At 59.1% G+C, this 27,785-nt stretch overlaps 1 protein-coding gene across 2 annotated transcripts; it reads left to right on the forward strand.

Moving 5' to 3' along the window:
* The first annotated feature begins 2,823 nt into the window (after positions 1–2,823).
* KCP (kielin cysteine rich BMP regulator) lies at positions 2,824–27,775 on the forward strand. Of its 2 annotated transcripts, XM_060156716.1 has the most exons (42): positions 2,824–2,919; positions 5,225–5,391; positions 6,285–6,474; positions 6,563–6,639; positions 7,248–7,332; positions 9,688–9,755; positions 9,971–10,067; positions 10,209–10,291; positions 10,497–10,590; positions 11,399–11,487; positions 13,649–13,742; positions 13,874–13,953; positions 14,030–14,123; positions 14,470–14,555; positions 14,630–14,711; positions 14,960–15,112; positions 15,202–15,308; positions 15,386–15,479; positions 16,177–16,350; positions 16,483–16,565; positions 16,715–16,808; positions 16,899–17,087; positions 17,352–17,522; positions 18,138–18,314; positions 19,060–19,145; positions 19,400–19,490; positions 19,596–19,678; positions 19,761–19,854; positions 20,839–21,012; positions 21,239–21,321; positions 21,890–22,010; positions 23,110–23,189; positions 23,393–23,492; positions 23,998–24,086; positions 24,357–24,459; positions 24,562–24,704; positions 24,962–25,134; positions 25,216–25,327; positions 25,422–25,523; positions 26,304–26,468; positions 26,912–27,218; positions 27,357–27,775. In XM_060156716.1, the coding sequence occupies exons 1-42, from the start codon at positions 2,841–2,843 to the stop codon at positions 27,626–27,628; spliced, it is 5,085 nt and encodes a 1,694-aa protein (XP_060012699.1). In that variant the 5' UTR covers positions 2,824–2,840; the 3' UTR covers positions 27,629–27,775. The 2 variants fall into 2 exon arrangements, with proteins under 2 accessions (XP_060012699.1, XP_060012698.1); XM_060156715.1 differs by lacking the exon at positions 16,177–16,350 and having other exon boundaries at positions 9,971–10,291; positions 26,912–27,775.
* The last annotated feature ends 10 nt before the right edge of the window (positions 27,776–27,785 follow it).

The raw sequence follows: 27,785 nt of genomic DNA on the forward strand, positions 1-27,785 counted from the left end.
CAGTTCTCCACAGTCTGCAAGCGGCTCTGCACAGGTGCATCCCCGTGGCGTCTTGCCTCAGGCCCTGGCTATAAATCTCTCCTGTTGGGCTTTGGAATTTCCCTGTTGCACCCTCGTAGCCCACTTGAGCACTCATTCACACCTAACTGGGAGCAGCTAATGCCCTCCGGTGCTACCCTAGACCAGCGGGGCACTGATGTCAATGGATAAGTGCTTCCACTTTCTGGCTGAGCTGCTTTCGTACAGATGGTCCTGTGGAATTGGACACACACATGCCCACAGCAGCGACCAGCTACTCCATAAGGCAGTCTTGTATTGGCTTTTCATCCTTCCCCGTCTTGCTCTCCCCACCCCTCATTTCTGCTCCCTGTAATCATATTCCAAAACTTGCATGTAAGCCTTTGTCTCGACAATCCTCATAACAATCAGGATGGAGGTACTATTATTATCCCCACTTCACAGGGGAGGAACCTGAGACTTAGCAAAGTTTAGTAACCTGCCAAAATCATACAGCGGGTAAGGGCAGGGCCACTGAAACGTTTAGGAAGGAAGGAGAGGGTGTGAAATGCTCCTCTCAGGAGAGGGAGATTGGATTTACCAGGGAATTGTAATAGAATTTCTGGCAGTCTTGTGTGTCTGTTGAGGCTTGTGGCCATGAATTTGAAGCAAATCCGGTCACCCAAGGACTGGGATGTTCTCCAGCGATACTCAGGTGCTCCGACAGAGGCACTGTGGGAGGGCAAGGGTGAGGGGTTGGGCAGAGCAGTAAGCAGCTGGGAGCCAGGGTGACCAGGGGTGTCGGGGGGCTTGGGCTCCTGGCGATGATAAGGCATGTGGGCCCTGGGACCCCAAGGACCTGGCATTGAACCCAGGCTCTGTGGTTTACTCCCAGCATGACTCTGAACAGCTCACCTGACTCTTCAGATTCCTCATCTGTAGAATGGGAATAAAGGCACCCTCGCCCGCATGGCTGGGGGGACAGTTAGAGATCCCGTAAGAGAAGTAATAAGAGCTAATGCCTACATGCCCAGCCCCGTGCTGAGTGCACTTTCCAGCGTTAAAGCGGGTGCTGTTAGAGCCACAGGTCACAGAGAAGAAAAATTAGCCACTGTAAGTTGAATGACTTGCCTGAGGCCACAGAGCAGAAAGCCTGAGACTCAGGATTTGACCTGGTAGCCCTCACCAGAGTCTGCTCTTAGCCTCTCCTCCACCCAGCCTCCCAGGAGACCTGCCTCCTAACAGGCACATCTTCCTTAACCCTGGTGGGAACAGAGCTGCCACTTCCTAGCTCCTTTTCCAGCAGCCGGCTGGCCCTGGCTTTCCTCTGCTCCTGTGAGCCTAGCTCCAGGCCAACTGAGGCCAGGTCTCAGCACTGGCTCACATTCTCCCCGTCCCCTGCTGCCAACTGCTCAGGGCCTATTAGGGGCCCACACTTCTGAGGAGAGACACTGCTTTCCCTTAAGGTACTTGGAGAGTGGGCTCGAGGGGCCTTTAGCCCTGACGTGGGCTGGGGGGTGGGAGCAGGGAGCAGGGTGGCTCTGATTTGCTGGCCTTTGTGGGGAGGGAGACTGCTCTGGCGGGCTTCACGGCTCCACCCTCCATGTCCCTTTGCCTGTGAGCTTGGGGCCCATCCCCACCTCCCCTGCTTCCAGCTGCACTGAGGAGTTTCCCAGCCTGGTGGCCCACGTGACCAGCTTCTCTCACTTCCTCCCTTTGGTCCCCTCCGCCTGCTGAGCCCAAGGCCCAGCCCTGCCCCCGGCCCAGACTCACCCCCCTACACACACACACAGGCCAAGCCTGAGCCCAAGAGCTGGAAAATGGGCTGGAGAAGAAAGGCCTTGGCATTTGGGGCCAAGCCTGGGGCTGCCGGGGTAGATAGGGATGGTGAGTAGAGTCCAGGAAAGAAATGTAGAGGTGGAGAGAGGAGACCGGAAGCGCCCTTGACTTCGGAGACCTGGAGCAGCACCTCTTTTTTGTTTGTTTGTTTTGTTTTGTGTGTTTTTTTTTAAACCCATTTATTTATTTATTTCTTGCGGTACGCGGGCCTCTGACTGTTGTGGCCTCTCCCGTTGCAGAGCACAGGCTCTGGACGCGCAGGCTCAGCGGCCATGGCTCACGGGCCCAGCCACTCCGCGGCATGTGGGATCTTCCCAGACCGGGGCACGAACCCGCGTCCCCTGCGTCGGCAGGCGGACTCTCAACCACTGCGCCACCAGGGAAGCCCTGCACCTCTTGTTTTTATTTATTTACTGAGCACTTAGTCTGTGCCGACCACTACCCTACCCTAAATTCCTTATCTATCTAGTCTCTCTTAATCCTCACTGTAAGTTTATAAAGTAGCTGTTATGATCCCCAGTTTACAAACAGGGAAACTGAGGCAACTAGAAGTTAGAGGCCCAGTGGAATTGGCCGAGCAGGGATTTGAACCCAGCTCAGTTTGCTTCTCCTGTAAACAGGTGAGGAAGGGAACCCCAGGGTGGCGAAGTAGGCCAAGGGGCTCGGAGACCAGCTGTCCCAGAGCCCAAGGGTGATGAGTTTGTGGGGCTTTTAGAGCCTGCTCTTGGATCACGTGCAGGAGAAGTCGCCCCCAACCCCTCCCAGCTTCCTGCTCTCCCGGGGGCTCCCCTGCACCTCTGAGCCAGGTCTGGGGTCAGGATGGGGCTGGGCCCCGGGGTCGGGTCGAGGTGCCCATCAGGAAGGCAGGCGCCATGGGGCGGGGTGACAGACACCAGAAGCCCTCCCTGAACAAAGGCTGGGTGGGAGGCGGCCTGGTGTTTCCACACCCCGCCTCTCCCAGCGCCTGCTGAGCCACGACCCGTAGTCAGCAAGGCGGGGCAAGCATGGCCAGGGCCGAGGCCGCTCTGCTGCCCCTCGTCCTGCAGCTCACGGGCCTGGCACTGGCCCCGGGGACCGGCAGAGGTAGGTCGGGGCGCCGAGGGCTTGGGGGCAGCCAGGCAGGACGTCACCTCTTGCTCAGCCCAGTCTGAGGGAACGGCTGGGGCCGGGGGCCGCCTCCCTGGGCCCTGCCTCGGGGTGCGTGCGCCTCCCAGGCCAGCCTGAGTCCTCCCCGTCGGTGGAGGAGCCAGCATGGTCGGGGCAGCACGGAGACTGTGGCATGGGGTCCCGGAGCAGGACGGGGCTTCCTGCTCTGGCCTCGGGAGGAATTCCTGCAGGCAGCGGTGGGGGAGAGTCCGCCCTGGAATCTGGGAGTCTGAAGTTAATTATTTGTCTTGAGAAAGGGGGAAAAAAAAGAAGGCCCGCCATGGGAGCTGACTTTGAGTCTCTGTGTCTGGCTTTCATCCAGAAGGACAGGCAGGAACAGAGAGGTCAGGGCTGGGACTGTGCAGGGGGGAAGGGAGGGGAGCAGGTCCACGGGGAGCAATCAGGCTTTGTGCAACAGGAGCTCTTTCTGCAGGTCTCTCCAGGCAAAGGACCGGCCCGATCTTCCCTGAGGGTCCCAGAGGACCCTCAGCTTCTCCCCGACCCCTTTCTTGTGCCTGCTTAAGCAGGCCTGGAGGGGGTGGCCTGAAAGGAGGAATCATGGTGGGGGGGGGGTGTCGTGCTGGGGTGGAGGGTTTAAGATACTGGGACCCCATCCTTGGCCGCCCTTCATGGGGCTGGGAAGGAAGCGAGGTACAGGGGCCATACCAAGACAGAGAGCCATTCCAAGTGACAACACCCTGCCCAAGGTAGGGGTGTGGGCGGGGGGCGGGGGGGGGTTGCTGGGTGGGCTGAAAAGATGAATGGCACTTGGGAAAGCTCACATTTGGACTTGCTGCTGGGAGCCTGCAGATGTGTGATTTAGAAAGGCTGTGAAAGGAAAAGAGGAGCACGTGGAGGCAGGGAGCCTTCAGCCTCCTGAGTGGCCACAGAGGGGAGAGGAGAGGAGCTGCGGGGGTGTTGGGGGATGACCGGCTGAGACCAGAGACTGATGGACTTTGGGAGGGGTACAAAAGAGAGAAGCTGAGCCCCAGATTTCTGGGTAGGTGGGGATGGCATTAACCAAGCCGAGGAACTCAGGACAAAGCAGGTTTGGACAAAAGAAGACAATTTAGGTCTTGGACGAGAATCTTCAACCCCCTTTGGGCGGGGGAGTGAGCAGTATTGTTCCCCTGCTTCACGGGGCTAGTGTGCACGAGAAGCCCTTTTAGCCACCCCCAGGCCCAGCCTCACTAATGAACTGCCTCGGTGGAAAGACCCTTCCTTCTCCCTCCACCCCTTCCTTGTGCTCACTCACTTCCTGCTCCAGACCCTCTGCTGCCCCGCCCACCTCTGCTGGGAGGAGGGATGATGTTTGTGGGAAGGACACCTGGAGTCAGACAATGACCCCCACCGCCTTTGTTTTCCCCACAGCAGGAGGGGGATCAGAGTCAGGTGAAAGTGGCCGTCCCCAACCCCAGGCCTGAACTCAGAGGTGCCCCCTCTTAGGACCCAGTGTCCTCTAGAACCCGGGACAACCTGTCTTCATTCTCATGGTGCCTTGAAATCTAGATGGGGGCCCTACCAGCACCCTCCCCGAACCCTTCACGAAATGCAGCCGAGTCCCGCTTTCTGGAGCCCACTCTGCCCTGGGTGGAGTTCCCAGGCCCCTCTGCCACAGGCCCGGAAAACAGTGGCAAGGCTTGGGATTGGCAGCAGAGGGAAGAGTTGCCCCTCCCTGTGCACGGAAGTGCTGCCCTTTCTGAAGGTGAAGACAAGCAGTGGGGTTTGCCCACAGACCCTGGGTACCTGAAAGCAGCCCCACCTTTCACTCTTCTGTTTCCCTCTCCTGCACTTCAGCCTGTGCTGGCTTGTGGGCCCTCCCAGCATGACACATCAGCTCCCCAGGCTGCCCCTGGCCAAGTCCATGGCCTGAGTGAGGCTGGATGACCCTGGCACAGCCCCCGTGGCTGAGGACCCCTGCAGAGTCAGGGCAGCCTACAGAGAGGCCCTGATCTAGATCCTCCCCCCAGGTTCCCAGTGAGGCGGGGTCCCTGGGGCTTATACCTGCCTGAGGCTCTTACTACTTGGGAAAGCTGGTCTAGGTCACTTCCGTGCACCCAGGGCTCTCTCCTCCTCCTCCCATGCTTTCACTCCAGCCCCTCACAGACCACCTCTCCTTCCCTAGATGGTGGGTGACAGGTGGACAAGGGTGGGCACAGGATAGACATCATTGGGAAGACAAACCCAGGAAGCCTTGCTAGCCCCTCACCGATAGGCCCTCCCTGGATCCTTGTGCTTTCAGGTGGAGCCGTCCCCAGGGAGCCTCTGGGGCTTGCTGACATCCACGACTACCAGCTGCAGGCGCCAGCCCACTCCTCAGCCCCTGCTGGGGCCCCCCAGGAGCGGTGGCGCCCCCTGGAGGAGCGACTGGGAAGGCTGGAGGCTGAGGTCACGGAGCTCAGAGAACAGGTACCACTGGAGGCAGTGGGTGTGCGTGAGGTAGGGCAGGCCTCATGTAGTGGGAGGGAAGGAGAGAAGGGGGGCCCGTGGGACGCTGAAATAGAGTTTTGTTTTAAATGCACATAGAAAGATTCTTATCTGAATGGTTCTTTTTTTAATAAATTTTATTTATTTATTTTTGGTTGCCTTGGGTCTTCGTTGCTGCGGGTGGGCTTTCTCTTGTTGCAGCGAGTGGGAGTTACTCTTCGTTGCGGTGCGAGGGCTTCTCATTGCGGTGGCTTCTCTTGTTGCGGAGCACGGGCTCTAGGCACACGGGCTTCAGTAGTTGTGGCGCACGGGCTCAGTAGTTGTGGCTCACGGGCTCTAGAGCGCAGGCTCAGTAGTTGTGGCGCACAGGCTTAGTTGCTCTGCAGCATGTGGGATCTTCCCGGACCAGGGCTCGGACCCGTGTCCCCTGCATTGGCAGGCGGATTCTTAACCACTGTGCCACCAGGGAAGCCCTGAGCAGTTCTTAACATCGGTTCTTTCATACCAGGGAAGAACCTCCGGGTATTTGTTTTGTCAGATTTTCATATTCTTTCATGTATTTGGCAAACATTATGGAGTATCATCAGGAAAGATTTCGGATAGATAAAGGTCTTTAACTGTTGGGTCACAGGGACTGAGTCCCCTTTTGTCTAAAGGAGAGGACTGGGGGCCCGTGTTCCCCTGGGAGCCTATCCAGACCCCAGGCTATGAGAACTGGGACTGTTTGAGCTGGATGCTGCCTGGAGGGGGACCCACCTTGCTCTGGAACTGTCACGTTTCCTTCTCATCCTGCCTTGGCTTTCACACCCCACAAATCTGTGGGAGTTGGTGGGGGAAGCTGAGCCAGTGCCTCTTACCCCCACCTCTCTCCCCAGAACAAAGACCTGCAGGGGAGGGTGAGGCAGCTGGAGTCCTGTGAATGCCACGCGGCTTCGCCCCAGTGCTGGGGGCTGGGTCGGGCCTGGCCCGAGGGGGCTCGCTGGGAGCCTGATGCCTGCACAGCCTGTGTCTGCCGGGACGGGGCTACACACTGTGTCCCCCAGCCTGGGCTGCCCCATTGCCATGGTGAGTGCCATCCGCCTGCCCACTGGCACCGCCTCAGGGCCCGAAAATGGCCCTGAGTGCCTGAGCGACAGCACCATCTCCTCCTCAGGCTGCAGCCACAATGGTCAGGCCTATGGCAATGGGGAGACCTTCGCCACAGATGCCTGTACCACCTGCCGCTGCCTGGTGAGCTCCTGTGACCCACCCTGGATATCCCATACCTGTTCCCCTCACCTGTCTGCCTCACCTCAGCTACCTGTCGCTGCAGCCTGGTGTGCTGAATGTTTAGAAGTGGGGTCTCCCTGCCCATCCCCCCAAGCCTTGCCACTGGCCGCCTTCAGCTGATTCCGAAGAGTTCTGCTTTCTGGAGCTCAATCCCCACGCACACAGTGGGGTTCTTGTCTTCCTATACCTGCCCCCTCGCCTGCGGACCCTCAGTGTCCCCAGTCATCCATCTGCCCCTGGCATCTACCTGCCTCTGCTCCCTCACTTGGCTTCACACCCACCTATTTCTTTCCTCACCCTTCCACTGAGGAAGCCCTTGGTTCCCTTCCTAGGATCTCTCCACGCTGGGGAATTTGCTGGTACCTGGAAGAAATGGTTTCCCGAGGGTCCAGAGTGGCAGGAGATGATGGGGGAGGGGGAAGGATGTCTCTTTTCTGCCCTTGGGCCAAGGGTAGCCCACGTAGTCTGAGCCAACTCAGCCTCTTGCGCCTCTGGTGGGTCCCAGCCTGGGGAGAGGTCTCGGTTCTGGAGGCCCTATCCTCCAGGGTTCTGATGCCTGCTTTCCACAGGAAGGAGCCGTAACCTGCACCCAGAAGCCATGCCCAAGAGGACCCTGCCCGGAGCCGGGAGCGTGCTGCCCGCACTGCGAGCCCGGTCAGCCTTCTGCCGGCCCCAGACCCACCTCCTGCACTCGTTCTGGGGCCCCAGAGCCTGGCCTGCCACCTGCCATGTGTCCAGAGGGCGTCTGCCCACTCGCTCTGGCAGTGGCTGGGGGTGTTCAGAAGCGAAGCCCAAGTCAGCAAATGCTGCTTCTGACCTGGGACTGAGCCAAAGGCTGTACGTCAGTGGTCCCCAACCTTTCTGACACCAGGGACCAGTTTCATGGAAGACAGTCTTTCCATGGACCGGGGTGGTGGTGGGGGAAGGTTTCGGGATGATTCAAGCTCATTACATTTATGGTACATTCTATTTCTATTACATTGTAATATATAATGAAATAGTTATACAACTCACCGTAATGCAGAATCAGTGGGGGCCCTGAGCTTGTTTTCCTGCAACTAGATGGTCCCTTCTGGGGGCGATGGGAGACAGTGACACCAAAAGTGTGTTGTTTATGTCCAGTTTATTCCATAAGATGCAGCTTAACTGTCACTTGTCACCCACCGATAGGGTTTTGATATGAGTCTGCAAGTCACTGATTTGTTATGGTCTCTGTGCAGTCAAACCTCTCTGCTGATGATAACCTGTATTTGCAGCCGCTCCCCAGCGCTAGCATCACCGCCTCAGCTCCACCTCAGATCATCAGGCATTAGACTCTCACAAGCAGCGCACAACCTAGATCCCTCGCATGCGCAGTTCACAGTAGGGTTCGCGCTCCTATGAGAATCTAATACCACCGCTGATCTGACAGGAGGCGGAGCTCAGGAGGTAATGCAAGCGATGGGGAGCGGCTGTAAATACAGATGAAGCTTTGCTCACTCGCCGCTGCTCACCTCCTGCTGTGCGGCCCGGTTCCTAACAGGCCACGAACCATTACCTGTCCGTGGCCTGGAGGTTGGGGACCCGTGCTCTACCTGATCTTTTTCCTTTCCTCAGGCAGCTTCTAATCTAGTGAGAAGATAAACATATATAGCTAGTATAATACAAGATTGAAGAGCCAATGAACAGATTAAGAGGAGGTGGAGAAAGGTCTTAAGTGGTCAGTCGCCAGAGGAGAGGGCAGGAAGGCAGGGGAAGCCCACCCAGACTAGGTGATCGGGGAGGGCCTTACATACAACAGGTCATCTGAGCTGGATCTTCAAGGGAAAGTGGGGTTTCACCAGAAGGAAAGGGTGTACTTGAAGGCCCTCTAGGCACACAGAGTGGGGAAAGGTGTGTTGCAGGAAATCAGACTGGGAAAGCCAGTGGGAACACACTGCTGTAAGCCTTACGGTTTGGACTTTCTTCTGTGGACAATGGGGAACCACTGAAGGCTGAAAAGCAAGAGTGTGGCATGTTCAAAGAGGCATTTTTGGAATTTTCACGTGGTATATGGGCTAGATGCAGAGAGACCAGTTAGGGGGCTATTACTGTAGTTGCCTAGGCATGGAGCCAGGGATGGCAGTGTGCTGCAGAAGGAGGGGTGTCTCCAAAGAACGTAGTTGGATCCCATGGAACAGTGGACTCTGAGCTTGGGAAACTAGTGGTGCCAGTGACATGAAGACAGCGGCTGTTACTGGTTCATAGTCAGGAAGATAATGTTGCCGGGTGCCGGGTTTAGCAACTAAACGTATAGGATACCTGGGACTTCCCTGGTGGTCCGGTGGTTAGGACTCCATGCTTTCACTGCTGAGGACCCGGGTTCAGTCCCTGGTTGGGGAACTAAGATCCTGCAAGCAGCACTGCCAAAAAACAAAAAAAAAATAGGATGTCCTGTTAAATTTGAATTTTGTATAAATAACATATTTTTAAATACAAGTATGTCCCGTGCAATATTTGGGACATACTTATACTGCAATAGTATGTGTTGTTCATCTGAAATTCACATTTAACTGGGCATCCTATGTTGTCTTTGGCAACCCTGCCCCGGGAAGAATGGCAGCTGCAAGTTTGAAAGGTGGGACAGAGGCTTAGGGACTGGTGGGTTCTGGAAATGTAGCCTGAGAGTCTTGGCCAGAGATGAGGAGTAAAGTCTTGGGAGTTGTTGGATCTCCCAACAAAGAAAAGGGACACACACACACATCGCTTGTAGGACACGTGGTGTCTCAGGGCCACTGCTAGCACATACAATGTCTTTGGTGAAAGTTTTAAAAAGGCACGCTTTCCTCAATGCTTCCATGTGTTGTAAAATAATGGGAATCTGGTGATTATTCGAGGCAGACACTATACTGCCATCTGCTGGAAAGTTGCAGTAAGTATACAATCTCTGAGAATCGCCTGAATGGTGCCCCTTTGATGTGGCGCCCTTGGCCCTGCTTTCGCCCCAGTTCTCTGGGTCTCTTACTTGCGGGCTTGGCCCTGGTTTTGCAGGCTGTACTGGAGGCCACAGGAGTGGGGAAACGTGGCAACTGGAGCCCTGTGTCATCTGTACCTGTCAGGTAAGGGAATCAGAGCCTTGTCCCATCTACCACCCACATCCCCACCGCCCGGCTTAACCCCAGGCCTGGCAGCGCCAAGCCCAATCTGGGGTCCTGGCAGGACTGCTGCCGCCACCCCGGCATTGAGGCCTGGAGCCTGCTAGGCCTGCTAGGCCAGCAGAGTAACTCGGCTTGGGCAGTAGAGGAGGAAGGAGGGCTCAGTGTCTACCCTGCAGGCAGGGACGGTGCAGTGCCAGGGGCCCTCATGCTCAGAGCTCAACTGCCTGGAGAGTTACACCCCACCTGGGGAGTGCTGCCCCATCTGCCGGCCAGGTGACCTCCCCCCCACCCTGCCCCGTCGTCCCCTCGGCCCCAGAGGGTTCCGTACCTACTTGGGGTCCTGCCTTCCCTCGGGTAATGTCCACCCACCCTGCTCTCTGCTGACCAGTCCGTCACGCTGGCAACCCTCCCCAGGCTGTGAGTATGAGGGACAGCTTTATGAGGAGGGGGCCAGCTTCCTGTCCAGCTCCAACCCTTGTCTCCAATGCTCCTGCCTGGTGAGTCCCCCGCACCTTTGCCCAGACCCTGATCTTCCGGGGACACCCCCGCCTACCCTGGGTCACACTTGCCACTCTTTCAGCCCCTCACATACTTTCCGAGGCCTGGTGCCAGAGAGATTCTCCCTCCATCCCCACTCTGTGGCCCATCCTGCTGTCTCTGGGAGCCAGACCCAGGGGCAGTACAGCTATGGGTGCATTACAGAGGAACCTGGTTCGCTGTGTGCCCATGAAGTGCCCGTCCACCCCCTGCCCTGGACCAGTCCTGAGGCCCGGGCACTGCTGCCCGACCTGCCAAGGTGAGAGCCCTGCCCCTTCCCTGGCAGAGCTCCAGGGAGGGCTGTTATTGCCACTTCCTCAACCCAAAGCCCACTCTGCTGGCCTCTGACCTGCGGCTGCCGTCAGTGGGGGGACCCAGGCCTGGCCAACCCTGCTCCGGAGCTGGAAGGCCTGGGCTCAGATTCTGCCCTTGTCAGTGGTTATGTACCTCTGAGGGAGTTACTCCGTGCCTCAGTTCCCCATTTGTAAGATGTGTGTAATGATATGTACGTCAATAAACATTGACTATTACCTGCTTTGCGCACAGAAGACACGGGGTGGGCCCTCGAGGCAGACCACTAGAGGGTGACACTAGATCCATGAGGAAGGAGACCTAATCCAGCCTGGGCACAGAAAGGAAAGCCTCCTGGAGGTGGCGTGTCTGGAGCCAACCTCAAGGTTAAAGAGCAGTTAGCAAGGCGATGGGCGGAACACGGTGGCGGGCATTCCAGGAAGAGAGGGCAGCTTGGGACTGACACTCAGTGTGAGGTGGGTGTGTGTTAGTCGGGAAGGTGCAGGCAGGCATGAATGGCCAAAGCTTACACTGGGACGTGGGGAGGGGCCAGAGACACGTGGGTGTGGCCATGCTGGCCCTGGAAGGCCTGGAAGGGCAGGCTAAGGAACTTGGGCCTTACCCTGCCTGGGGTGCTGGGAGGCTGAGGCGAGGGGTCCAGGCAGAGGTAGGATCTGGTCTGGTTTAGGCTCAGAGGAGAGCCCTCAGAGGGCACGTGAAGGAGGGGGTTCTGGCTGAAGCTCCCACCAGGCCTCCTCTCTGCCCATCGCCCCCAGCCCAAGGCTGCACAGAAGGTGGTTCTCACTGGGAGCATGGCCAAGAGTGGACCACACCTGGGGACCCCTGCCAGATCTGCCAGTGCCTGGTGAGTCCCTGTGCTGCTCCTGGGCTGCCCCCACCCCTCCCCGACCCCAGGCCCACCAGATTCATTCCTTCATTCCACTGAACACATCCCAAAAGGCACTGTGAGGGGACAGAGATGGAGGAGACCTAACCCTGAACACCATGAGGGTGGGGAAGGGGTTGCGCCCTCAGTATGTCCAGTTCTGAGCACAGTAGGTGAGCAGGATGTCTGTGAACCAAACTCGAGGAGCTTCAGGTTACAGGAGGAGTGAGGCTGGGCAGGATATGACAGGCAGCACAAGCTCCAGGGAGGGAGAAACACAACTGACCTGAGGCATCTAGAACTCTGCTGTCTCATCAGGAGCCACTATATGTGGACACTGAGCCCTTGAAACGTGGCCGTCTGGTTTGAGACGGGCTCTAAGTGTAGAATATACATTGGCTTTCAAAGACTTAGTACGAAAGAAAGGAATGTAAAATATCTCATTAACACTTCATGTTGATTACATGTTGAAATAACTTTTTGGATATTTTGGTTTGAGTGGAACATAATATTAAAATTTAGGTCCATCTGTTTCTTTTTATTTTTTGAAATTTGACAACTAGAGAATTTAAAATGACATATGTGGTTTGTGTTATATTTCTATTGGGCAGAACAGATCTAGAATATCTTCATGGGGGGGGGTGTTTATTTAGGTCTTAACGGGTGAGTAGGATTTGAGCAGGGAGAAATGGTGCTATAGACTGAATGTTTGTGTCCCGCCCCAAATTCATATGTTGAAATTCTAACCCCCAAAGTGATGGTATTAGGGGGTGGGGCCTTTGGGAGGTGATTAGGTCATGAGGGTGGAACCCTCATGAATGGGATTAGTGCCCGTATAAAAAAGACCCCAGAGAGCTCTCTCGTCCCTTCCACCATGTGGAGACACAAGCAATTAGACAGCCATCTATGAACCAGGAAGGAGACTCTCACCAGACACTGAAACTCCTGGCAACTTGACTTTGGACTCCCCAGCCTCCAAAACTGTGAGAACTAAATTTTTGTTGTTTATGAGCCACCCAGACTATGGAATTTTTTATTACAGTGGCCTGAATGGGCTAAGACACCAGGCATAAGGGAAGAGTCAGGGCAAAGTCTGGGGGAGGAAGGGGGGCACACGGAGGCCTAATGTCCAGGCAGGGTGCACGCCAAGGAGGGCTGTGGTTCGTGGGGGCTGAAGCCAGAGTCACAAAGCTTCCTGACAGCTTGCCAAGGGCTAAGGACTCCACTGTGAAGGCTGTGGGGCACCCAACCCCTTGGCAACCATATGCTTCCCCTCCCTGTTCGCACTGACACCCCGCCGCCCCACCCCCACCTGTGAGGAGAGTCACTGGCAGCCCAGACACTTATGGGGCTAAGGCAGTGAGCCCAGGTACAGGTGTGAACTCCAGCGATGGGGTCTGTCTGGGAAAGACCATGGGGAGTAGCAGCAGCTACTGCATGTTAACTGTCAGCTTCCAGAGGTGGATGCCCTACCGCACACTTATCTTATCCCCATAACAAGGCTATGAAGGCAGGTCTATTATTGTCTTTTTTTTGTTTTTTTAGATGAGTAAACTGAGGCACAGAGAACTTAAGTGGCATGCTAGGTTATACATCTATATTAGTTACTTGGGCTGCTGTAACAAAGTACCACGGCTTAAAACGGAGCGGCTTAAAACAACAGAAATCGATTATCTCATGGTTCTGGAGGCAGAAGTCCGAGACCGAGGTGTCTGCAGGGTCGGTTCCCTCTGAGGGCTGTCAGGGAGAATCTGTTCCAGGCCCCTCTCCACCTCTGGCCGTTGGCTGGAGATCCTTGGCATCCCGTGGCTTCAGTCCTCATCTTCACATGCTTCTCTCCCTGTGTGAGTGTGTGTCTGTGTCCAAATTTCCCCTGTATATAAGGACACCAGTCAATGGATCAGGGGCCACCCCACTCCAGTCTGACCTCATCCCAACTTAAGTGATTACATCTGCTACGACTCTATTTCCAAATAAGTCACATTCTGAGGGGGTTAGGACTGCAACATAAGAGTTTGAAGGGGGACACAATTTACTCATAGCAGTATCTAATAAATGGATAGCTGGGATTCGAATGCTGTTTCTGCCACTTGGATGAGCTCTGACGGCCCATTCCTCTGCCTACTCTGCCCCCTACCAGGAGGGCCACATCCGGTGTCACCAGCGAGAATGTTCCAGCCTGTGCCCATACCCTGCCCGGCCCCTCCCGGGCACCTGCTGCCCTGTGTGCGATGGTGAGTCAGCAGGCGGATCCTGGAGCGGCTCGGAAAGCTGATGGACGGCCCAGCTCGAGCCTCCCATGAAAGCCAGGACACTGAATGGCGTGGGGCCCTGAGGAGGGTCTAAGGCACCCTCTTCCCAACAGGCTGTTTCCTAAATGGGCAAGAGTACCGCAGCGGGGAGCCCGTGGGCTCTGTGGACCCCTGCTCCCACTGCCGTTGTGCCGTGAGTGTGTCTGCCCGGCAGGGAGGGGCTGGCTTCTGGGCCTGCCTCTCACCTGCTGACCAGGTCCTTTTGGCAGAATGGGAGTGTCCACTGTGAGCCTCTGCCCTGCCCACCAACGCCCTGCAGACACCCAGGCAGGATCCCTGGGAAGTGCTGCCCAGTCTGTGACAGTGAGTGGGGGGCTCGAGTCACCAGGGAGGGGTGGGCACTGCCCCAAGAGAGGCTCTGGGTCTCGGCGTGGGGTGGTTGCTTCCGGTGGACTAACAGGAAGCCCCCTTGAGCTAAAGTACAGGGGAAGTCCTTTCTAAAGCTAAGCTCTGTCACCACGGGTGAGGGATGAGTTCTCACCTCGCCTCATGGCACCCTGGGCACGTGTGGGCTGGGGGAGGCTGGCAGGGCCTCCTGGAGGACAGGGGTGGCTGTCCTTGTCAGGGTGGGGGGTGGATGCCTCAGGTGCTCTGAGGCTTCCCCATCAGCCCCAGCCCTGTGCCCCAGTCCCTCTGTCATCCTAGCCAGGCTGTGAGTACCAGGGACACCAGTATCAGAGCCAGGAGACCTTCAGACTCCAAGAGAGTGGCCGCTGTGTCCGCTGCTCCTGCCAGGTAGGCGGTGCCGCTGTCTCACGCCCCGGATCTGTCTTGTCCCTTGAGGGCCACTCACCCAGCCTCCCTCCTAGGCCGGCGAGGTCTCCTGTGAGGAGCAGGAGTGCCCGGGCGCCCCCTGCACCCTGTCTGACTCTGGCCCCCAGCTCTGCCCAGGTGTGTGTGTTGGGGGGCAACCACGAAAGGGTGCTTCTCCCAGCAGCTAGAGATGGAGGAGTGTTCCTTCACCGTAAGGGGAAGGCATTCCTAAGTCCACCAGGCATTCCAGAGTGTGTTCAGAGGCTGCTGTGGGGAGGGCTAAGCCAGGGTCTTGGGAAGGGTCCTATGGTCTGGGAAGGGCAGGGATGGGTGGATGTGTCCAGGTTGCCATGGTGACAGCCCCCCTCCCCTGCCCCTTGCTGTAGCCTGCGTGCTTGGTGGAGAGGAGTTTGCTGAGGGGGTCCAGTGGGAGCCTGATGGTCAGCCCTGCACAACCTGTTCCTGTCAAGCTGGGGTGCCCGTGTGCAGGGCTTTGCTCTGCTCCCCAGCCCCCTGCCAGCACCCCACCAAGCCCCCCGGTGAGTGCCCCGCTCCAATCTAGCTTTCTTCCCCTGCCTTGCCTGGCCCACCCTGATCGGCTGGGCTGTGATCACCCTGCTCTACCCAGGTGCCTGCTGCCCCAGCTGTGAGAGCTGCACCTACCACGGCCAAGTGTACGCCAACGGGCAGAACTTCACAGATGCAGACAGCCCTTGCCACACCTGCCACTGCGAGGTACCTCCCCAGGCTTGCTGCTGCCCTGCTGAGCCCCTCCCGGGGCCCACCCCCATTGCCTTCTCACCTGCTCCCAGGATGGGACCGTGACATGCTCCTTGGTCAACTGCCCTCCCACAACCTGTGCCAGGCCCCAGAGTGGACCCGGCCAGTGCTGCCCCAGGTGCCCAGGTATGTGCTTACTGTACCTGTCTGGCTTGGTGAACCCTTGACCCTGCCACTCCATGGCCCCGTGGGCCCAACGGATACCTTAGAAAGCAATGGCCTTCCGAATTTTTCAGTCTGACACAGCTTGGGACTCTCTGGAACTCACAGGGTATGGGTGGGAGAGAAGAGTAGACATTCGTTTGTCCCTTCATGTTACAACACCACCCTTCCCTCCTTTCCTACACTTCCTCTTCCAGTACCCCCACCACGCACATCTATTCATATATCTACCTGTATAAGCCTGGTTCATGCAACAAATGTTCAGGTTTCCTATGCAAGAGACTGGGAGCTGGGATGCTGTGTGCCCTGATCCCCGCCCACACGGAGAGTGTGCAGGGCGCGTATCACAAACACAGGCATGCACATGCATGAGCCCTTCGGCTCTTCACCCTCAGAGACACACACAGCTGCCTGCAGGTAAAGGAACTAAACACACACACACACACACACACGCACACACACACACACGCACAAGTGTGTGCTTGGGGAGATATGCTTGTCCGCATACACAGCCCCTCCTCCTCCTCCTCTCCCTCCATGGGGACAGCTTCCAAGTGGCACCTCTGCAGTGGCTCTGAACTCAAGGGTAGAGGGACTGTCAGCCTGCTCCTTGCACTGTCAGTCTTTGTCTCCACTCCTGCCCACCCGCCCCACCGCCCAGACTGCATCCTGGAGAAGCAAGTGTTTATGGATGGCGAGAGCTTCTCCCACCCCCGAGACCCCTGTCAGGAATGCCAGTGCCGGGAAGGCCATGCCCACTGCCAACCTCGGGCCTGCCCCAGGGCCTCCTGTGCCCACCCGTTGCCTGGTCCCTGTTGCCAGAACAACTGCAATGGTGAGGTGGGCGGGTTGGGGGGTGGTGCCTCGGGATGGCTTGGCCCCATCTATAGGCCTTTAGGGCTGGGAGGGCAGCATGCCCTGGGGGAAGGGGGGCCTCTCCCCGGCCCATAGCTCCCCCCTCCCCCAGGCTGTGCCTTTGCTGGGAAAGAGTACCCCAACGGAGCAGACTTCCCCCACCCCTCCGACCCCTGCCGCCTGTGTCACTGTCTGGTGAGTCTGCCACCCGGATGGGAAGGAAGAGTGGGTGGGTGGGGGGGCACATGGGGAGACCAGGAGAAGTCCGCCAAGGTGAGGGTGAGAAGGGGAGGGGTCTCCTCCACCTTCTACCACTGACTTGGCCTGGCCTCGTCCATCCGCAGAGCGGCCACGTGCAGTGCCCGGCCCGCCGCTGCCCGCCCTTGCCCTGTCCAGAGCCACTCCTGTTGCCAGAAGAGTGCTGCCCGCAGTGCCCGGGTAGGAGCCGCACCCCTCGCCGCTTTTCCGAGGAACCCCCTCAGCAGCCCCCCCACCCCCGCCTCGCTGACGCTTGCTCTCTGGCTGCAGCCACCCCCTCTGGCTGCCCTCGGCCCGGGGGCGGGGTCCCCGTCCGCCACCAGGAGCACTTCTCCCAGCCCGACGACCCCTGCCGCCGCTGCCTCTGCCTCGACGGCTCCGTGTCCTGCCAGCGGCTGCCCTGCCCACCGGCGCCCTGCGCCCACCCGCGCCAGGGGCCCTGCTGCCCCGCCTGTGACGGTAACGCCCCGGCTGCACCTGCCCGCACTCCTTCCAGCTCCACCCCGGAACCTCACCTGCTCGGTCCCCCTCTTACTCTGCGTCCCTCTTTACCTCCAGGCAGGGCGCCACCCCTTCTCCCCCTTCCTCCTGGCCCGCTCCTCCGGGGGCGGGGTTCTCACTAAGAAAGTGCGGGAACGGTGCCCACCCAGCCCGCAGGGCCCGGGAGGTAGTGCGCCTGGTGCGCCGCCTCCATGGCCCCCCAGCCCCTCGCCTGCCCCGCAGGCTGCCTGTACCAGGGGAAGGAGTTCGCCAGCGGCGAGCGCTTCCCTTCGCCCACTGCCCGGTGCCACATCTGCCTCTGCTGGGAGGGCAGCGTCAGCTGTGAGCCCAGGGCCTGTGCCCCAGCACAGTGCCCCTTCCCTGCCAGGGGTGACTGCTGCCCTACCTGTGATGGTGAGGGGACGGGAACTGTACGGGTGGGGGGACAGGAGGGCGGGGTCAAAGTCATCTTTACTGCCCTAGAGTGGGTCAAAAATATTTATTACCGTAAGACAAAAGCCCTGGACCGAATTCTGCGTGGGTTTTCCCTGTGGATTGGACAGGGAGCTTTTTTCTTTTTTGTAATATTTATTTAATTATTGGCTGTGTTGGGTCTTAGTTGCAGCACATGGGATCTTTCGTTGCGGCACATTGTGGCACACGGGCTCAGTAGTTGCAGGCGCGAGGGCTTAGTTGCCCCGCGGCATGTGGGATCTTAGTTCCCCGACCAGGGATCCAACTGGCGTCCCCTGCATTGCAAGATCGATTCTTAACCACTGGACCACAGGGAAGGCCCTGGACAGGGAGCTTCTTTGCAGGCTGAAGGGGAGAAAGTTTGCCCTTTGGCCAATCCAACTGCCACCCCCCAGACCCCTTTACCCACCGGCCAAGACTGAGCCCTTCCCTCCCCACCAGGTCTTTGAGGCCTTGGCCTCAGGCCCGGCCCAGGCTCGGAGCTCAGAGCTGGATGACTGGTCCCCTCTCCCTGATTTCTGCCCCTCCCCCCACCCTCCCTGTCCTCTCTCCGAGGCTGCGAGTACCTATGGGAGTCCTACCTGAGCAGCCAGGAGTTTCCGGATCCCCGAGAGCCCTGCAATCTGTGTACCTGTCTCCGAGGCTTCGTGAACTGTAGCCGCCGGCCCTGTGAGCCTCTGGGCTGCAGCCACCCGCTCACCCCGTCTGGGCACTGCTGCCCGACCTGCCAGGGTACACCTGCCCTCCCACTGCCCCTCTCAACTCCCGGCCTCCCTTCGGCTGCGAGTCCCCTGGTCTGGTCACTGTCACCCCTCCCCCGAGACAGCCACGCAGCAAGCCCACAGACTGGGTTTTCCTGGGGTTCCTCACCCCATACTCGCGCCCTCCTCTCCGTCCCTGCTGTCACCTTGCGCCAACTGTGAGGGGCACCACACAACCACCCCTATGCTGCCAGACCTTCCCGCTCTTCAGCTGTCTCCCTGCCTTCCCAAAATATCACGTCACCAGACTCCAAGCCATTCAGTGGCTTCCACTGCCCTTGAGTCACCCAACCACATTTGGGCAACTTCCTTCCCCCGTGGCTTCTAGAGAAGCCACCCTCCCGAGCCAGCCCACCTCTCACCTTCATTTCCGGTGTGCCCGTCGTCCCCCTCATCTTCCTCCCACGAGGGCCTGTGCTCTGTGATCCCGCCCTCAGTCCCCCCCGCCGCGCTTCACGCATGCAAGTCTCACCACCGTGGTCTGGCTGAAGTCTTTCCTCCCGCCCCTCACCTTCCCAGCCACCATCTCTCTTTCTGACTCTTAGCTAAGCTTTGGTAGAGGACCCCAGGCCCGGCTGTGTGTGTGTGTGTGTGTGTGTGTGTGTCTGTGTGTGTGTGTGTGTCTGTGTGTGTCTGTGTGTGTGTCTGTGTGTGTGCCTGTGTCGGCAGAGGGATCCGCTGATTGCGGCTCTGCCTTGTATTCCCCCCTCTGCCAGGATGCCTCTATCATGGGGTCACCGCTGCCCCCGGAGAGACCCTTCCTGACCCGCTCGACCCCACCTGCTCCATCTGCACCTGCCAGGTGAGGCGGCCCTTTGGGGGCTTGGAGCCCTTCATCCCTTGATCCTCCTCTCTGGCCAGAAAGAGGTCGTCTCCTCCTCCCAGGGTACACGCTGCCTGTGACATCCATCAGGACAGATTGGGCTCAGGCCTCCTGGGCTGAGGGAGGGGGTCTGGGCCGGGCAGGTCAGTAGGGGCACACCCCCATGAGGCCGCGTGTGGCCTGGTTGAGGGTGTGATGACATGGGAAGTGGCAGCGTGGCCTCTCTCCCCCAGGAAGGCTCCATGCGCTGCCAGAAGAAGCCGTGTGCTCCAGCTCTGTGCCCCCATCCCTCCCCAGGGCCTTGCTTCTGCCCTGTTTGCCACAGTGAGCACACATGCCCCGCCCCCCCCGCGCCGCCCCCTCCCGCTCTGCTAGACCTGATGCTGGACTGGTAGCACAGCCCCCGCCCAGGACACATGTCACCCGCAGGCTGCCTCTCTCAGGGCCGGGAGCACCAGGACGGGGAGGAGTTTGAGGGGCCCGCAGGCAGCTGTGAGCGCTGTCGCTGTCAGGTGTGGTAGGGAGGTGGCAGAGGGGGCAGGGGTGGGGTCAGCTGGCCTGGAGAGCAAGTCACTGACCAGACATCTCCTGCAGGCTGGCCAGGTCAGCTGTGAGCGGCTGCAGTGCCCACCTCTGCCCTGCCCACTCCAGGTCACAGAGCCCGGGAGCTGCTGCCCTCGCTGCAGAGGTATGCCTGGCCAGTGGGGCTGCTCCCTTGTTTCCGTCCCTCCATCGGCCCCACCTCCCCCGCCTCAGCTCTCCTCCAGACTTCCCACCTCCCTGTCCACCCGTCTGTCCCTCCCACACCTCAGCCCTTGAGCTCTCACCACATTCACCTTCAGCTCTTCCTCCCTATCCCCGCCCCTGGCCTATCCAGACCGTCTCCCCTTCTAGGTGCTTATTAGAATCTCCTCGAAGCTGCCCATTCCTAACCATGCCCCATTCATAATGATAATAATGATAATTAACATTTATTGAGCATATACCATGTGCTAAGCGCTTTACACGTACCTCATTTGAGGCACACAACGATCTCAACAAGTAAGGTATTATTATTAACTTTTCCATTTTATAGATGAGATAACTGAGGTAACATAACTTACCTGTGGTCACTTAGCCAGTAGATGGCAGAGTCAAGATTTGCATCTAGGCCGTCTGGTTCTAGAGTAGGGGCCTTTTTTAGCCTGTGTGGGCCCTCGCCCCGTACACTGCCCAGCATGGTATAGGAACTGTCAGCGTCTCCTTGCCCTGAGATGAAATCCCCATTTAACGGATGGGGAGACTGAGACTTGTAGAGATTGAGTTACCTTGGGTGCACGGTCACTGATGGAGCCTCTCATTCATCCCACGTCCATTTATTACACACTTGCTGCAGGCCAGGTCTGTTGCTGGCGCTGGGCTATAACAGACAGTGCCTACTGCCTGGCACTGGGTCTAGCAAGCAAGCAGACGAGGAATGGGATTAGAGTCCAGGTGTTCTGACCCCGACCCAGTGTCTTTCCCCTCCATCACAGGCAGGAGTTCTGTCCCAGGACACCTTTCCACTATATCCCTGCAGAAACCCCTCCTGGCACCCACATACCCTACTGAGCACCCAGGGTGAGGGGGCTGGGTCAGGGGCAGACATGCAGAACCCAGACTCAGAGCTCATCCCTGCCCACCTCGGACACAGGCTGCCTGGTTCATGGGGAGGAGCACCCTGAAGGCAGTAGCTGGGAGCCCCCCGACAGCCCCTGTTCCTCCTGCATGTGTCATGAGGGTGTCATCACCTGTGCCCGCGTCCAGTGTGTCACCTCCTGTGCCCAGCCTCACCTGGGGCCCCGTGACTGCTGCCCTCCATGCTCTGGTACTGGGAGCCTGGGGTGGGGGGGCGTGGGCAGGGAGGCAGTGCCCTGTCAGCATCTCCCTGCCATTGCCCTGGGCTGGGCGGCAGAGATGCGTCGTTCCAGGAGAAGTGGCCCCCATTCTTATGCACACCCCATTCTCTGAGGCTGGGGGGCCTGGCATTGCTGCCAGCCTGAAAGCTCCCTGATTCTGTTCTGCTCTTAACCCCCCACCCGACCCCTGCCAAGCCTGTGAGCATGAGGGTCGGAAGTATGAGCCCGGGGAGAGCTTCCAGCCTGGCGCAGACCCCTGTGAAGTGTGCACCTGTGAGGTAGGGGAGCTCAAGGCTGAGGGGCAGCCTGGACCCTGCGGGGAGCAGGCATTGTGGGGAGTCAGGAGTGTGTCCCTGTGGCCAGGGCGTGAGGGAGGGGCTTGGGGTGAAGAGAAGGCAGGGCCAGCAAGTCTGGGGGGGCAGGCAGTGGGCGGGCCCTCCTGGCTGGAGTGTGGGGTGGTGTGGGTAGAAGGTTGCGGGGAGATGCCTGGGAATTGGTTGGGGGCCATACTGGGGAACTTCTATTTGAAAGGTAAGGGTGAGCCAATGAAAGGGTTTTGAGCAGGCGACGACATCATAGATCAGGAGATTAGGCAATGGGATTGGGGAGGGGGATGGCATGGGAGTGCAGAAGGGTCAAAGGCCACATGAAGGTTCAGGCCCCAGTGACTGCAGCAGCAGGCACTGTCCTCTCTGGGGACTGGGGCATGGGGTGAGGAGATGCTCAGTCTCTCTGCACACTGTCGTCTGATCTGCCCAAGGCAGATGGAGGAGACTGGCATCCAGAGGAAAGAGGGTGGCTCTCAGCTTCCATGGCCTGGGACCCACCCCCTGCTCGCTCATTCAGCTGCAGCCTGAGGGAACTCCCAGCCTTCGCTGTCACCGGCGGCAGTGTCCCAGCCTGGTGGGCTGTCCCACCAGCCAGCTCCTGCCCCCTGGGCCCCAGCATTGCTGCCCCACCTGTGCCCGTGAGTCCCCGGACTGGGGGGGAAAGAGGGCAGAGCTGCCACCCCCAGAGTGACACTGGAAGGGCCAGCCAGCCCTCCTCCACAATCCCAGCCCCAGACCTTTCCTGAGTCCAGTGGATTGTTCTGGAAACCTGTACCCTGGAGGGTGAGACCTGTAATACCCTAAGGGGAAACGGGAAGCTAGCAGGACCCCTTGACTCTGAAGCCCCAGAGTGACACTGGAAGGGCCAGCCAGCCCTCCTCCACAATCCCAGCCCCAGACCTTTCCTGAGTCCAGTGGATTGTTCTGGAAACCTGTACCCTGGAGGGTGAGACCTGTAATACCCTAAGGGGAAACGGGAAGCTAGCAGGACCCCTTGACTCTGAAGCCTGGTGCATCTTGTCCAGCAGGTGGCGCTGCAGGGTTGCAGCTGTGCCGGCTGCTGGCTTCTTGAGGGCAGGGATATTAGGACCAGAGGGGCAGTGAGTCGCCCAGCTACAGAGGTGGGGAGAGGTGTTCTTGTCAACACTTGTTCGGATGTGCTGCTGCAGGGAAAGAGGAAAGGCACAGTATTTACTAAGCACCTACTGCATGCCACGCACTGTACTTGTACTTTTAATAAACAGCATCCCATTTAATTCTCAGAGTTACCCAGTGAGGAGGTGTTATTACTCCTTTTGTTAACAGATGAAGAAATTGAGGTTCAGAGAAGTTGATTAATTTGCCCAAAATGGCACAGGCACTGAGTGCTGGAGCCAGGATTGGAACCTGGGGTACCTGGCTCATTGTGCTTCCTTTCAGACGATAAAGTGGGAGGGCGAGCAGGGCGGGCAGCCCAGTTGTCCTTAGTGACCTCAGGCTGAGGAAGCCACGCTTTGTCCGTTTTCAGGCCCTCCATGCTAGCAGCCTAGCAAAGTTCCTTTTCAAAAGTCCAAACTTTTCTTTGCTGGAACAAAAGGAAAAGGGATCTGTCATTCTTGGAATCAAGGTGTTAGGGCCATAAGTATGCCCTGGGCCCAAAAACCCCGGGGTCGCAGTAGGGGGATAAGGGGTCAGTTAGGCTTTGTCCCCCACCCCCATCCCGGCAGCATCTCCCATACTGCGTTCTTGTCTTCACAGAGCCGCTGAGTCCCTGCACGGAGCACCTGCAGGGGTCTAAGCTGGCCTCGCCAGACCCCTGCTACACCTGCCAGTGCCAGGTGAGCCCTCCTGCCTTGGGGACTCCTCAAGCCCCCTCTTCCTCCTCCTCTGTGGGCTGTGGCTGCGACTCCTCTCCCGCAGCAGCTCTGGGCTTCCTACTCACCCCCGACATTTGCCCACTTGTCCTGAATGTCGCATCCTGCCTAGGCCCTGCTCCCTCCCTGCTGTTCTCTACCTGTCGTGTTCCTGTGCCCTTCCACAGGACCTGACTTGGCTCTGCATTCACCGGGCCTGTCCTGAGCCCAGCTGTCCCCTGTTGGAGCGCCATACCCCCCCTGGGAGCTGCTGTCCCGTGTGCCAGGGTTCATGCCCAATTTTGTTCTGCATCCTCAGAGCCGGAGCCAGGAGGGAGACAGGAGGGGTGGCATCCATGGGCCAAGTGGGCAACCTGGGGTGTGCACTCAGAATGCAGGCTTTGTTCTTTTGTAGAAAGGGAGGGCTGTTCGTTGGGGTGGAGGAGGGACCCATGAGGTAGAGGGAGGCAGGGAATGAAGCCTGGATTCTCAAGGCCTAGCCTGAGGCTTGGCTCAAGGACCCAAGGCCCACTAGCAGGGCATCACACAGCTGAGCTGGCAGCCGGCCCAGAGGAAAGTTCCAGCTTCTGGCTTTTGTGGCTTCCGGGACACTCTGGACATCCCGAGCACTGGTGCCGGGTCTGCCATCTAGTAGGCCATGGTGCTGGTTGAAGAAATCAACACCATCAGGGTGCTAATTGGATGGGGTGGGCACCGCCCTGCCCTGGCCTTCAGGGTGAGCTCATGCAGGCGGAATGACAGTGCTCTCCCATCCCCATTTCTTCCTCCTCAGAATGTGTGGTGGAAGCTGAGGGCCGGAGAGTGGCAGATGGAGAGAGCTGGCGGGACCCCAGCGACGACTGTATCACTTGCACCTGCCGTGTGAGCTGGGGGTGGGAGGGTGAGGGTGGAGGACCTGAGAGATGGATAAAGGGAGGAGCTTCTGGTCACTGGACCAGAGAATATGGGGTCTTCGAGGTAATCAGAAAAAGGCGCCCCCTCTGGGCATCCCTGTGTGAGGGCAGGTAGCTGAAGGTGCAGAGAGAGAGGGGGCTCCCGCCCCAGTCCCTGATCCAGAAGGGCTCCAAGAGTGTGAGACCAGGGACTCCAGACCCTGCCGGAAGTCCCTAGAGCCATGGCATCTGTCCTCAGCGGGGCCGAGTGGAGTGCCACCTGGAAGAGTGCCAGGCCCTCTCCTGCCCCCACGGCTGGGCGAAGGTGCGGGACGCTGGCAGGTGCTGTGAGAGATGCCAAGGTGCGGGCTAGGGAGATGGGGGGGGTCGGGGAGGGGGGAGGTGGGAGCGAGACCCAGTGTGAGGGATGGGCAACGGACCCTCGCCCCTTACTGTCCCCTCAGCCCCCGCCCAGTCGTGCGTGCACCAGGGCCGGCAGGTGGCCTCCGGGGAGCGCTGGGCCGTGGACGCCTGCACCAGCTGCTCCTGCGTAGCCGGCGCCGTGAGCTGCCAGAGCCAGCGCTGCCCGCCGCTCTCCTGCGGGCCCGTGAGTGCTGCTGTCTGAGGCGATGGGATGGGTGGCCACTTGGCACCGCCCCCCTGGGTGCCCCGGGGAAGGAGGCGGCTGGACTTGCCCGGGTCGTGCAGCTCCCGAAGTAGCCACGAGGTGGCGCTCTGACCCCCCGCCAGGAGTAAGCCCAGGAGCCCTGGAGCCTCCCCAGCGATCCTCCGTGCCCCGGGAGGCTCTGCGTGGGGCACGGCAGGGAGCGCAGCGTGTCTGACGGTGTCTGGGGCGGAGGCCAGGACGAGGCCCCCGCCCTGCGTCCCGGCAGCTGCTGCCCCCGCTGCCTGACCCGGCCCGCTTCCTGCATGGCCTTCGGAGACCCTCATTACCGCACCTTCGACGGCCGCCTGTTGCACTTCCAGGGCAGCTGCAGCTACGTGCTGGCCAAGGACTGCCGTGGAGGCGACTTTAGGTGCGCAACTCCCTCTGCCTTCTCCCTGCCCCCTTACACCCGTCCCTGCTGACCACTGCATCTGGGCCTCCCACGCCACAGCGTGCACGTGACCAACGATGACCGGGGCCGGAGCGGCGTGTCCTGGACCCACGAGGTGGCCGTGCTGCTGGGAGACGTGGCCGTGCGGCTGCTGCAGGGCGGGGCGGTCACGGTGAGTAAAGCCAAGGACCCGGGGAAAGTCGGTCCTGCGCTTTCCTCTCCGCTGTCCCGACATCGCTCCTCCTCCCGCCTCCCTTCTCCTCCAGGTGGACGGGCGCCCCGTCGCCTTGCCCTTCTTGCAGGAGCCTCTGATGTATGTGGAGCTGCGGGGACGCACGGTGATGCTACACGCCCAGCCGGGGCTCCAGGTGCGGCCGCGGCGAGTGGGGTGCAGGGGAGCCTCGGGCCTGTTCAGGTGTCTGTATCTGTAGAGGGAGTGGGGATACCAGCTACCTCCCAGGCCAAATGAGGCCACAGAGGTGAGAGAGTTCTGCTGGATTCTGAAGGGAGAAGAGGAATCAGGGTTAGAGACCTCCACGTGTGATGAAAGGAGTTCTGAGCCTGGTTTGCGATCTTGGCTCAGCCACCCACACACTGGGGCTCTTAGGCCATTACCTTAAGCCCATCCTCTCTGGGCCTCAGCTTTCCCATCAGTCAAATGGGGGAAGGGTTGGGAGGGTGGGCAATGTCAACTGCCATCTCCTGGGTGGCTTCAGAGATTTCCTCCAATTCCCATGTCAAAGAGTAGTTCACTCCCTGGCCTCCAGCAACAAGCACATTTGTAAATTCATAAAATAAGTCTTGCTACTCTTATGATACTAATTCTGCTTTGTTCTCGGTAAGGCCTGAATGCCCATGAGAGAGTGACTCTCTGGAAGAGGGTTGCATTTCATGGGGGCGCCGAGTTCATGGAGGATGAGGGGAGAAGGTGCCCTTTTGAGGGAGCTGTGGGTGGCTCTTCATGTCTTCTGTGTTTGCCCAGGGCTGACAGGGCAGGTACCTACTTGTATCCTCCCTTCCAGGAGACACCTCCACCTGTCCATTCTCCTCCCCTACAGCAGGGGGCGTGCTGACGCCACCAGGATCGGCACTGGGCTTCCTGGGGCCCCTGCCTTTCCCCACTCTCCAGTCCCAGCCTCTCTGCACAGGTGCTGTGGGATGGGCAGTCCCAGGTGGAGGTGAGAGTGCCTGGCTCCTACCGGGGTCAGATTTGTGGGCTCTGTGGCAACTTCAATGGCTTTGCCCAGGATGATCTGCAGGGCCCTGAGGGGCTGCTCCTGTCCACTGAGGCTGAGTTTGGGAATAGTTGGCAGGTGAGTCACACAGGAGCTGGGGGGCAGGGGGGAGGCACAGTTGAGCATGAATCTCAGAGCAGCCTTCTGGTATGGAAAGGGAAGTTTGCACACAAGGTGGGCTCTGGGGCTTTCAAGGAGGTTTGGGGACTTCTTGCCTGCTATGGTGCTGGGGGAGGCAGGATGGCCTGTTGAAAGCGGTCTCATCATCTGAATCCCCAAGCCCTGCGTTGCCGCTCACAAACTGTGTGACCTTGGACAAGTCACTTACCTGCTCTGCGCCTTGGTTTGTCCATCTGTAAAATGGGAACAAAGGAAAAGTAGCTGATGCTTCCTTTGCTGTTCTTATAGGGAGGTTTATGAGGCTAAAACAAAATATTTGGTGCAAAGTGCTTTGAAGAACATAGCACACAAAGGTCGGCTGCCAGTGGGTGCTGCCATATAGAGCCGCTTTCCCCACCTAGGTCCCAGAGGGGCCAGGACCTGGTCGGCCCTGTTCCAAGGGCCGTGAGGTGGATCCATGCCGGGCAGCAGGGTACCGTGCCAGGCGTGAGGCCAACGCCCGGTGCAGGGTGCTGAAGTCGTCCCCGTTCAGTCGCTGCCATACCGTGGTGCCACCAGAGCCCTTCTTTGCCGCCTGCGTGTATGACCTCTGTGCTTGTGGTCCTGGCTTCTTGGCTGACACCTGCCTCTGTGACGCCCTGGAAGCCTATGCCAGCCACTGTCGCCAAGCAGGGGTGACTCCTGCCTGGCGGGGCCCCACGCTCTGCGGTGAGGGGGCAATGCCCAGTGCGAGTTGGGGGAGGGGTGACACGGAGGGCTCAGGTCTGGACAGCGTAGGTACAGGGAGGGTCACAGGGGGTGGGCCTGGTGACTGCAAAGTGACTCTGCTTTCCACTCCACCTGCAGTGGTGGGCTGCCTCCTGGACCGTGGCTTCGTGTTTGATGAGTGTGGCCCACCCTGTCCCCGCACCTGCTTCAACCAGCATGTCCCCCTGGGGGAGCTGGCGGCCCACTGCGTAAGGCCCTGTGTTCCCGCCTGCCGGTGCCCCGCAGGCCTGGTGGAGCACGAGGCCCACTGTATCTCACCCGAGGCCTGCCCCCCAGTCCTACTCACTGGGGACCAGCCACCCAGCACTCTGCCCAACCCCAGCCAGAAGCCCCAGGGCCAGGAACCCTGAGCCAGGACGACACCGACCAGGATTCATCAGGCTAGAAGTGTCCCCTCGGAGAGAAGCTCCCACACTGCCCGGGCATCGGGAGCCTGGGTCTGGGCCCCGCAAAGACCCCAGCGTGTGGAGTCAGAAGCAGTAAACTCGGGAACTGCCCTAAGGTTTC

This window comes from Lagenorhynchus albirostris, chromosome 8 (genome assembly GCF_949774975.1).
Source record: "Lagenorhynchus albirostris chromosome 8, mLagAlb1.1, whole genome shotgun sequence".
In the NCBI taxonomy this organism is placed as follows: domain Eukaryota; kingdom Metazoa; phylum Chordata; class Mammalia; order Artiodactyla; family Delphinidae; genus Lagenorhynchus; species Lagenorhynchus albirostris.